This window comes from Rhipicephalus microplus, chromosome 10 (genome assembly GCF_043290135.1).
Source record: "Rhipicephalus microplus isolate Deutch F79 chromosome 10, USDA_Rmic, whole genome shotgun sequence".
Lineage (NCBI taxonomy): Eukaryota > Metazoa > Arthropoda > Arachnida > Ixodida > Ixodidae > Rhipicephalus > Rhipicephalus microplus.
This window is the reverse complement of record NC_134709.1, coordinates 89,225,328-89,237,846: the sequence shown is the minus strand read 5'-3', so window position 1 is coordinate 89,237,846 and position 12,519 is coordinate 89,225,328. Positions and strand designations below refer to the sequence as shown.

The 12,519-nt window shown below is 46.2% G+C and overlaps 1 protein-coding gene across 1 annotated transcript in view; it reads right to left on the bottom strand.

The window, feature by feature from the left end:
- LOC119183243 (uncharacterized) overlaps positions 1–11,608 on the bottom strand; it is a 56,295-nt gene extending 44,687 nt beyond the window's left edge. Inside the window, exons 1-2 of the mRNA XM_075875851.1 lie at positions 11,408–11,608; positions 8,530–8,728 (exon numbers count right to left, since the gene is read on the bottom strand). Of these exons, the coding sequence (XP_075731966.1) occupies positions 8,530–8,707 (178 nt within the window). The 5' untranslated portion in view covers positions 8,708–8,728; positions 11,408–11,608. The remainder of the gene's footprint in view (positions 1–8,529; positions 8,729–11,407) is intronic.
- Between the last annotated feature and the right edge of the window lie 911 nt (positions 11,609–12,519).

Here is a 12,519-nt window from a genome sequence, read left to right as displayed (position 1 = left end):
GATGACTCATGCTGCGCGCCACATGGAACGAACCAATTTGGGAATAGATTAAGGGTGATTTCTTTTTCAAGCGATCCTAAAAGAAGACGTTTACTGACAGTGAGAATAAAGAGTGACAAGTGACAGCCAACGAATACATCTTGTGTATACAGCGTGAGTATCGCAAATTCGTTGCTGTGTTCTATGTCGTTCATTTGTTACGTCGGTACTTTGAGGACGATTTTCAAAAGAGCGTGTATATAACAAGTCACACAATCACAGCTTAGCCTATTACACGTTACGTGCACGGTTTCGACTTCTTGTTGGAGCGTGGACCATTGCACCTTAAGACGATCGAACGTTGAGTGATCGGCATACCATAAACTCTATTAGTTTACCGCGTTTGAACCATTCTCACAAATTTGGTGTTGTTTTCAGGGTGCGCTTGGAAATCGTACTTTCACTGTCTCGGGCATCTCCTTTCGTTTTCTCGTTCTTTTTATGCATAGAATGGAATGTAAAAACTTTATTTCACTCCTGCAGGACGCGCTTAGCGCGTAGCGGGCGTCTCCCACGTAGTGACCGACAGACAGTACCTGGCGCCCGCTTCGTGGGCCTGCTCGATGGCCCGTTGCTGGTTGGCGAGAAGTGAGCTCTTGAGGGACCTCTCCCACTTGCTTGAAGCAGAGTCGGGAGGAGTTGTTCTACACTCCCAGAGCATGTGTGCGAGTGTCGCTGTGTGTCCACATGATGGGCATGTGTCGCTTGGGTATGCATCGGGATAATAAACGTGAAGCGTGGCAAGGTTTGGGTACGTGTGTGTGTGTAATAGGCGTAGGGTTAATGCCTGCGGTCGGTTAAGTTTCGGATGTGGGGGTGGAAAATTGCGGCGTTCCAGGTAAACGTGCTTTGTAATTTCATTGTACGTCATTGGTGCATCCCGATTGGTATCTAACCCAGCCAGATGAGGTTGCCCTGTGGCAGTGCGGTCGGTAAGTGCGCGCGCTGCATCATGGGCGATCTCGTTGAGGTTGGATAGGGCACCCGGCACCTGGCCGAGATAGACGGGGAACCAGATGACAGTGTGGTGCTTCAGGGCACTCGGGTCCGCATTGCGCAGGATACGTAACGCCTGGTCGGAGATGACTCCGCGTTCAAAGGATTTGATGGCTGGCCTGGAGTCGCTGTAGATGAATTCCCGTTTGCTGTCAAGCATAGCTGTAGCTATAGCTACTTGCTCCGCTACTTCGGGGTTTCGGGTGAGGATTGTGGCTGTGTTGAGTCTGTTGCGCGGACCAAGCCTTCGCCGCGACCGCGGCGAAGGCTTGGTTGTTGCGATAGGCAGCGGCGTCCACGAACGAGACGTTGTCCGCTTCCATGTCTATGCGCTTGAGAATGGTGGTCGCCCGCGCAAGGCGTCTGCCTTTGTTGTATTCGAGGTGTACATTTCGTGGTATGGGAGCGATCGTGATAAGGTCGCGGATTTCACGGGGAATTAGAGTCAACTCTGGGGGGTCCGTGGCATGAAATCCCTGGCAAGAGAATGCATGAAGGTGTGATTATGAAAATGGTCGCGTCTACTGCAACTATTCAATCCGAGTTGTGTTTTCTCGGGGAACTACAACAAATAGGGTTTTTTGTTATTGGAAGAAATATTTTCCCGGAATGACTTGCCTAAACGAACGCTTTCGTGTGTACCGTACGCGGTCATTAATTTCAGCGTGAAATTAGCTGCTCTATAAAGTGTTTGCATATCTACAATGTGAGTGCTGCTGCTGATGAGAAGGTCCTTCGGTCCATGATATTGCAGCAAAGAGGCACTAGCGTACCGGGCGCGGAAGGAGAGGAAGAATAGTGGAGCGGCGCTTGGACTGTATGGTTGGGTGAACCGAACTAGGCCTGTCTCAGAAATGCGCTGCTCTTTTCCAACGTCATTTCACATAATCTGTGAATAAACACAATCACTCGTAAGAGTTTGGTGGAAGGTGCCAGGTACATCGATCTGGACGACCCAGCTCTAGCAATTTTGCGACGAAGCAAACGCTTGGTAGGCTTGCCACCGCAGCTACCAGACATGGAGGACGCGGGAGCAGGCCATAACAACCTCGCCGCTGAGGAGTAACACACCCACCAAGACATTCTGCCTGCGGCACGCCGGAACGTCAACCAAGGAACTTTTCGGGGCAGCCGGATGACGATGTTGAGGATAGGCTCAAGCACTACCGAAGAGCGAGTCACAGCAACCGCTGGAGCACTGCTAAGAATCTCGAGAACGTGGTGTTTTTTCTCGTCGGCACCATGTCTCTTTGGTTCGACAACCACAAGAGTACAAAGACCACATGGGACATTTTCGTGGACGAGCTGAAGAGGTGTTTTGGTGACTCGACTGATAAGGTCAAGCTGGAGGAGCAAACGCTTTCACGCAGAGCACAGTTACCTGGTGAAACATGCACCACCTACATTGTGGTCACCTTGAAGCTTTGTGGAATCGAGAGTGTGACCATGTATAACGAAGATAAGGTAGGTAATCTGCTCAAGGAAATCATGGAAGACGTGTACAGTTTTCTTATTACTAAGGAACACCTACACACACCTTCTGACCTAGGGAAACACTGCCGAGCGCTTGAAACTCTAAAGATGAGAAGGATCCTACCGAAATTTGGACGTCTTGACAATGTGCCCACGATTGCAAGTGTCAACATTCTAAGGCAGGACGTCATCTCTTCAATTATAAGGCGAGTGGTTAAGGAAGAACTTGCTCAACTTCAAGCTGTGGACACCGCCGGTGTCTGCCATCAGTGTGCATTCGACCAATGGTCCCGTGAACCACCGGTACCTCGGATGTGTCAGAGCCACTTTGAGCCTCACCCGAATTACACCGATCGGTTCGAACTAAGGAGTGAACGGCCACTCAAAAACCAGGAACGCAGGCAAGCTGCATCACGGCGGTTTACTCCTCAGCTGCCATCGCCCGACTTTTATCAACCAATGAGGTATATTTCGCCGGGGACGATTAGGTGCGACACCCGTACTTGCTACAACTGCGGGCTACCTGGACACATCGCTAGGTACTGCTACCATCGCCAGCAGCAAGCTCCACGATTCAACGTGTACACACCCTATGGGCCTGCTGGCGAGTCTCTACCATTTCAGGGCTCTCTCCAACGGACACAAGCACGTGCTGACTCGCGTTGCTCCGACCGCAGCGTTACTTCATCACCCGCACGCCAACAGCTATCCCCGTCCCCGTTTCGCTGCTCGGGGACGCCACAACCACTGGGAAACTAACTGGTGCGACCGATGGGGGCGAGGCCACAAAATGATCTTCTGCAATACCTCCTTGTGTTGTAGTGATTGAGAACAAAGTGAGTGTTTTTGTAGACAACTTGAGTACTGTTGCTTTTGTTGATACCAGTGATGCCCTTTCCGTAACGAGCATGTCGTTTAAAAATCGCGTTGGGACTAAAGTAATGTTTACTTGGAATCGGAGTGCTACGTTCAGTGGCGTGTGGGGAGACACGTTGAGCCTGGTTGGTGTTTGTTCTGTTTTACTTTCTGTTGGAAATCAAACGTTTAGAGATGAACTAACGGTGCTTGCACGTGCAACCCGCGACGTCATTCTAGGTATAGATATTTTGCGCGAATGTGGTGCCACTCTGTATTGTGTTAGTAGTGGGATTATTTTTTCATACCGCGTTGTCCTCTCCTTTCACGGAAAATACTGTTGATGACAGCTCGGACGTGTTTTCCGTGTCTCAAGACGTCTGGTTCTCCCGCATACCGCAATGTTTGGGCGCGTAAAGTCTTCACGTTCTTGTGCGGGTTCTTACTACGGTTTAGCAGAGGCGAACTTCAGTAACGCACTTAAGAAAAACGTTATTGTGCCTCTTGCCTCGTGCTCACCGTCGATGGTTGTGCCGATTTGTGGACTATGAACGTTTCCGCGCAGCCCATATCTCTACCTGCTGGACTTAAATTTGCAAGCTTTCAAGAGCAAAGTACTCTTACCATACGGTCACTTCAACTGTCGGTGGATGTAAAGAAACCCCACGCCGATACGTACCCCGACAATTCTGCCAGCATTGACCGTATGATCAAGTCACTTCCTTCAACTGAACGGTCTCTGCTGCAGGAGGTGATCGCAGGCTACACCTGAGTCTTTGACTTTGACTTTGCCCACGACGAGACGTCTACCGTTACGCCACCGTCTTCACGTACAAAACACCACACCTATGCAGGCCAAGCACCACTAATGCGCCCGAAGTTCTATCGCGTATCGCCTTCCGAAAGGAAAGTCATCGCTGAGCAAGCTGAAGACATGCTAAAGAAGGGCGTCATACAAGAATCGTTTAGTCCGTAGGCAGCTCCTGGCATTCTAGTCAGGAAAAAAGATAATTCATGGATATTCTGCGTAGACTATCGTCACATAATTCCATCACAAAAAAAGACGTCTACCTTTGCTACGTATAAATGACGCCGTGGACTGCCTGCATTCTGCTTCCTATTTTTCTCCTGGTGACTTGCGTTCTTGGTATTGGCAAATTCCTATGCATCCCTCAGATAAAAACACGGCCTTCGTAACACCAGACAGTCCTTTTGAGTTCAACGTTACGCCCTTTGGTTTGTGCAATGCTCCAGCGACATTCGAGAGATTTATGGATGCAGTACACCGTGGACTAAAAGGGGAAATTTGCATGTGCTATTTCGATGACGTGATTATCCACGAAAAGACTTTTCAAGAGCATAACCACCGCTTCTCACTTGTGTTTGAATGCTTACGCGAAGCTGGCCTTGTTTTAAACTCAAAGAAGTGCTATTTTGGAGAACGTCAAGCACTCGTATTAGGCTTTCTCGTGGATAAAAAAGGTGTACGACCAGACCCACAGAAGACCGCAGTGGTTCGCAACTTTGAACCACGAACATTCAAGGTCCTGCAATTTTTTCTGGGTCTGTGCTCACACTTCTGCCGATTTATTAATAACTTCACACAACTGGCCTCCCCACTGACGTCCCTTCTTCATAAAGACGCACTGCACTTGTGGTATGATAAGTGTAAGGCTGCATTTCAGCAACACAAGTTTTTATTGACTTCAGGACCCGTCCTGAAGCATTTTTATCCTGGCGCTTTTGCTGAACTTCATACTTATGCTAGTTGGCCAGGTGTTGGTGCTAGCTGTGCTGGTCCAACTCTGCAACAGCCGTCAGCACGTCGTAGCATATGCCAGTCAGACACTGACCAGAGCAGAGAAGAGCTACACCATCACCGAGCTCGAGTGCTTAGCAGTCGTCATCACCGCACTGAGGAGTGGGCCCAGTAAGGCAACCGCTGTAGCAGACGACGCACTTGTCTCCACTTTGAACAAAGCGGAGGCATACGAGCAAATTGAGGCACTCTGGAATAGGCCATAGGCGCGCACATCGAGGCACCCTAGCATAGGCGAGTGCACCAAGGGGACAGAAATGGCAGCAGATGATGTCCAACACAGATGGTGTAGAACCACTATGACCCAGAAAATATCAGGGAAACTAAATTATGCCGAAAAATGGTGGACCTAAATCACATTATTTGGCTCTGACTACCGATGCCTGTTAGGGCCAAAAAATTTAGCATGGCAGACAGTGGGAGAGCATGCTATACGCAGCAGGGCCCCATGGCACCAACTCACAGCCATGCAACACTCAAAGCAAAAAAAAAAAGCATGTGCAACTCCTTCCGAGTAGTCTGACTTGCCAAGTCACGTTAACTGTCTTTTCGGTCAGAAGGCTCTCAGGAGAGCGTATGATGACCCCCAAAGAGAGTTGGCGTGCCTATCAAAAAGAGCCATACCTGTGAAGAGCCAGAACTTCATGAAAAAGAGTGAAATTCTTTTTTGAAACTCTTTTTTGAATGAACAGGATGAAGTTTACGTTCAAGTGTCATGGCTCCTGGTCATCATTTAAGCAAGGTCCCCACAACCCGGGAAACTGCCGAATACAAAAATAAGAGTTCTGTCTTTCTCTCTCTCCGAGGAAAACGCTAGAAACGAGTGAAAAAAAGTAAAATACTCTGGTAGTTGTCGGGCATTTCTGAAAACGAGCGTTTATTCACTCAACCCGCGAGAAGTGGTCTTTATGTTACGGCCATCAAGGTTACGGGCGATGTACCACAGTGCTGGGATGCACACGCTCGCACGAGGATCGCAGATGAGACCCCTCGCGCACTGGGACGCCGAGGGCACACCGAGAAGGGGCGAATACGTGCATGGTTCTCCGAACGCTGAAGTGAAAAGCAAGCAGCAATTTCAATAACACAATAAACTTTTTCGTGGAAGATAGCTTTCGAAAATTTTTTTCTCTCAATAACGCACAGTAAATTTCATTTTTAAACGAATAACGCACTAAATATTACCTCTAGTGATGATGAATGTGTCCTAATGGTAAATGTCAGCAATAAATATTACACCTTCCTTATTATAGAGTTCTCGATCATCCATAAGACCAAGCTTCAGAGAGCTGAGAAGAAGTGACAGAACATTCACTGCGTGTAAGAAGCGACTTCAAGCATTTTTATTCGATATCACCAATTCCCGTGTTTCTTGCGGTGCCAAAGTTTAAATAATTTCCTACTAGGTCTACAAAAATATCCGGGAAATACTTTGCCTTTATCACGCCATGGGAGCGACGTAATTTGGAAGAATGTATACTATTTTGTATTGAGAGTGGACCATATGAGGGGACCTGAATTATTTATGCATATATTTACTTATTTACTTACACTGTTTCGAGACAATAGGAGAATAGAGATGTAACTTAACACAACAATATACGTAAAACCAAATCATTTGAAGTTCACACTTTGAAAACTAAATGAGCAAGGAAGAAAAATATAACATACGGCCTCTCATGTATAAGAAAGTACTACTGGGACGATGCTCTAGTTCTCGACATGGCAGCAAAAGCTTGTGCTGTTGCTTACTTGACTAAAGCAAGTAATTTTGTTTCGTCAACAGGCCGCAATATTTCTCGTTCAATAACTTGTCATTGTTTTGATATTTTTATGGTACATCAAATCTTCAATGTGCTCGGTCTGCTGTAACATCAACTAGGCCATGTGTAAGAAATGACCATTTTTTTATTCTTTCTGCTTCAGCTTTTGAAAAATCAAGCACCTAAATTACCATTACCAGTACAATAAAAACACAACCATTACAGTATAACGGAAACACTAGCCAGGAAAAAACGCATAAAAAGAAACGATTGTTATAATCACTTGCTGGTCTGAAAAAAAATTGTTCTCGTGCAAACGATAATTCTTCTCCAGATTAAAAATGAAGGTTCATGTTTCCACGAAAGGTGAATTAATACACGTTTCTTTTTTAGCGCAATGATGCTTTTTCATAACAGAGAAACTGTTTAGGCCGCTGCACCATGCAACTCGTGCGCAGAAACTCGGGTGGGTATGTGGCATAAAGAATAGGGCAAGTCTAACTAAAGTGCACAGCAGGTGCCAGAGAAACAGAATGCATTGGGAGAGGGGAGAGGAAGAGAGTGGCGGAGAATGTAGTTTGTCCCTGAGATGAGACAGAGTGAACCTTGTACAACGAGTGCTGAAGCAAAGAGCCGGGATGAAGGAAGGAAGTTAAACGAATGATCTGCTTGGTGAAGGAAAAAGGGGGGAAGAAAAGAGCAACAGGAGTGGCGAGAAGTAGATGGCTGGAAAAGAAATTGATGAAACAAAATAAAACTTATTCTAGAAGCGGGATTTGAATGGCACTTCAAATCACCCAGTCCGTATAACCACCCGATCATCAATGCATAGCAGGCGAACAAGCATTGATGGGAACCACGTGATTACATTGCTATGGACGAGAGAACGGGAGAAAGATATACAGAAAGATGGACAGCAAGAATGAGAGACACAAAAGAGAGTAAGTCACTGAAAAAGAAAAAAATATATAGTGCAGTGATATCTAGTATAGTACACGAAAAAGTTGGGAAAGGGAAGTGGTGTGTAGGAGGAAGAGAGAGGGCAGCGCATAGCAAAGCCTTTTACACTTTAGCTTAGCAAGGGGGTTTCGTAGAGAGGGTGAGGATGAGTTAAAGTAGCAGGGTAAGGCCACCAGCTTCGGTGTTTCATCAGGCCACCAGTGCGTAGCAGTGAAAATTTTTTTGTTAGGCGTGACATCACTTATCTTTCGTTAACACCACATTGTTATGTGTAGAGCTTACCAAAGACATTTATCGATCACCCTTATATTGTCACTCTCTAATTGGCTATATAGTATTTTCAAATAGAACAGTGTACTAGCTGCAAGTTAAATATAGAACGTGGATATTGCCTCACGGCAGCTTGTGTATTAACACGACTTGTTGCAGAAACTTTATTATCAGTGCACACCATGAGCATTTAACGAAGCATTCTGAAAATTACAAAATTTAAGCCTCCAAATTTGGTGTTTAGAGATTTAAAAGAGAAGTGACATTTCTCCTTTCCCGCTGAATGCGCCCCAAGCATAATTCTCTCTTTCCTATAGTGTCCTCTGATCCTGCCAGAAAAAAAAAAATGTTCACCTGATTCCTGTATGCAAACTTTGCAACACCCGCAGAAACTCCCTTGAGTGCTCAACCGTCCATGATAGGTCTTCACAGGCAGCCGCGGGCACTTGGTGCTTTCGCAGACGTGTGGTGGACACACAATGGCCACAGCCGCCTGCGCGAGCAGAAGCATCACCCACACCATTACCGTCATGGCAGCAGTCCTGAAGAACGTCTGCACATTTGAGAGACATCGATCGTACAAGCACTCATGCAACGAAACAAGTTTAGCATCCACATTCACGCATAGATGAAAAAAAGTTAGAGAACCTTAAAGCTTAACGCGATAGCGATGTCCTGTTCCCAGTGCGTACTTCAAACACTTAGTGCATGAAACATTTCTGAACTTGCTATGCGCCCACTAAGCGGCCTTAAAAGAATAGGCGCATTAGCGTGTGTGCCATTTGTAGTGGGTGACCGGCTTTAAGCCACGAAGTCATTGTTATAATCACATGTTCGGACACCCGCTGGTAAATGGGCGCTTGTAACACGCATTATTGCTGCAATTCTCCTGGTTGTATATTGAAGGATGTATACAGGACGCATATGGCAATAAAGCATGAAAGTTACATTCAATGAATTTTTAAGCAGAGGAAGTTAGTTTCACCATGTTCCCAAGCAGTCGCGCGAACATGTGGTAGAATATCTGCTTGCCACGCCAACGACCCAGGTTCTATTCCAACTCGGACCCAATGAACCCGCGTGCGATTCCAACTGTGGCCCAAGATTTTATTGCATTTATATTATTTGCATCCTTTTCAATTTTCTGGTCACACATAAAAGGATGATTTCTCGCTCACAGCCAACGACGCCGCCGCTGGAATATCTGCGAAACGAGCTCTTTAACGTAATCACGTTAAAAGTGATCTCATAGCCCGTCTTCTGGAACTCATTGTGAAGGTGAGTGGCTCAAACTGCCAAAGAGCAGGAATGTGGCGAGAACTGAGCAAACAAACAAACAAACAAAAAATTATCAGCACGCGCACTGGCTGTCAAGTAGATTCATTGGTCACAAAACAGATAAGCGTGAATATATGAGATAACCCGAATGTTAAACATTGCGCATTACATGACGGTTTTAGTCTCGGTTTCCACCTGCAGCAAATAAACTTTTCAGCCATTCAAAGTATTAAAATGTTTGATCATGATTACTGTACAATACAGTTTAAACGTGTAAGTAATGTCCCCTAAACTTCATTTTTTGTCTTTTCATGTTCTGGCAAACGTGGCATCAGAAATATGGTCACAAATATTTACATATGTTTACCCGACGCAATGTCAGGTAAATTTAGGTATTTAAGATACCTCATTTATATATACGTATGTTTTTTTTCTTTTTCGGCCGAAAAACCCAATTGGTTACCATCGCTCGGGTTCTTCATTTATTTGCTTCCCCCGTTCTTTCTTGCCTGTATTTTTTCGACTTCCCTTTTTCTTCGCCCATATTCACCACGAGCTTAACCCAATTCACCCACATAGCTGATCTCATTAAGTCTTCTAGAGTTATTACAGGGCAGAGAAACACATTTAGGCCAGAAACGCACAATCCTTGTGCACCAGAACGACGCACGAAGGTGTGCAGTGTTGTCCCGTGTGCGTTTTCCTAGTTTTGTCCTACCTCTTTAACGCTGAGGTGATATACAGGGTGTCCCAATTATTATGCAGCATGATTAAAGAAAAGAAGGAATGTCATTATGCGAAGCAAACATAGCGCATATTTTCCTCTTAGACTGGAGTAACCACAATTCTTTCATGAGGCTTAGGTAACGAGTCATAATTATATTTGGGACTCGTTAACCACTCACCTAGGCATAAAAATGAAAAATGTCAGAATGGCGCATGCCATCATCATCATCATCATCATCATCATTATCGTCATCAGTCTGGCTACGCTCACCTCAGGAGAAAGAACTCTCCCATGTGTCGCTAGTCAACTCAGTTCTGTGCCCGTTGCTGCCACTTTATACCGCAAGCTTTCTAATCTGATCTGCCACCTAACTTTCTGTCTCAGCTTCACCTCCTTGCCTTCTCTTGCAATTCAGCCTTTGACGCTTAATGACCAGCGGTTATCTTTCCTTCACACCACGTGCCCTTCCCATGACCATTTCTTTTTCTTGATTTCGGCTGTGATGTCCCTCACTTCCGTTTGTTCCCTTATACACTCTGCTCTCTTCTTGTCCCTTAGGGTTACACCTATCGTTTTCCTTTCCGTTGCGCGCTGCATCGTCCTCAACTAAAGTTGAGGCCACTTTGTTATCCTCCAGGTTTATGCTTCATAGGTAGCAGTTGTTATATGCCTTGATCTTGAGGGTAAGTAATTCTGTTCAGATTGTATCTAAGTGTGCTGTTTTCTTCAACAAATTGCGCACTTATTTTTTGCGTATTCACGCCGAATGTAGACATGCAAATGAAGCAACAAAGGACTCCTCACAAGTGCCTGCTTTAGGTATCTTGTTCTCGTGGGAAGTACTTAGTCGTTTTTAAAATGCATCAAGAGTCCACGCCAATCACACTAATTGAAAACCTGCATGTTCATGATCTCGTATATTAATCGACGGACTGAATATGTTTGGCGGCCTTGGTGTCCTTTTTTGATAATTTGTAAAACAGGGCTGCTCTCCTTTTCCTTGAGTGCACAGCTACTATTGACTGGTTGCAGCTGTGCTCACTTGCGGATATGAGAGTGACAAAAAATATTAACGTGTGATTGTTCAACACAGCAGCATGAATCATGGCAGGAATGGATAAAACTGTCTTATAATTTCAGGACTGGAGGACATTGACTGAGCGGAGCTTCATCCTGACGGATTTAATTTCTAAAGCTCTATGCTGTCTGAGAAACGCTCTGACTTACCTGTTGAAGCTGGAGTTACGCAAATTAAATACCCGCAGTACGAACAACACCATCTCGCAACAAGGACAACTTGCTTCCGACAAAAATGCAGCTGACAACGACTTATTGCGGAGTGCACTCTGTGGTCTCCGGCGTGCGGCGTGCACTTGCGCGCACAGCTGCGGCGATGGCGCAGCTGTCGTTCTGACGGCCAGCAGCTGCGGCTATTCGAAACAAACTGTACACTGCCCCGAGATTTCTCGTGCATGAGAAGGTGAGGACGTGGTTCACTCATGATATTCTCCCGGGTGTGTCACAAAGCGCATTCATACACCAAGCGACCTTATTCTGTTCATCACAGCACGAATTCGGGGACCATAATGTCCGCAAAGGTGTGAAAGGAGGAGTAGGAGGAATAAACGTTTATTGTGCGCAACGGTATAGCGGTGCATATTGAGCTTCTGCCCTAGGTGGAGGTCTTTTCATTCCAGGAACCTTCTGGCCCTGGCGACGACACATCGTCTATTGTACAGGTTCTTCGAGGCGAGCTTGGCCTCCCAGGTTTGGAGACAGTGTTCGTTTTTGTTTTTTTTGTTTTTGACCAGCGTCACAGGTATCCGGCGTAGACGATAGTCCTGTATGTGTATTGCATGGCCACTCGAGTATCTCGTGGGCCGACCTCTCAGGTACGCTGCAAAACGGACCAAGATATTCGTGTAATGTTGCGTGTGAAAAGCGAAAAATTTAGACTGAAAGCTCAAGGCATCTCACAAGACGCTGAGCAAGCGTCACGCCTATACGTCCGTTCGGTCACACGGGGCGCGGTAGGGGGAAGGCTCCGACCGCCAAGAGTTCACTCTCTTGAGGCCGTCGAGCGCGCGCTCCACCTCCACTCGCCGCTGCCGCATGGCGGCGCTGCGCGAGTAGACTACGCAAAATTTCTGGAACAGGGGAAGTAGGCAACCTTCTGTGCCACCACCATAGATGATACAGCGCGGCTAAAGCTGCGGCGGAACTGCGATGATTTTACGCGGTGTAAGGCTTCTTTTACACACAGTGTTCGCTTCTGTTGCATGAAATGAATCATACCGTTGCTCTTTAGCTGACTAAGAAAGAAACAATTGCCTACACAC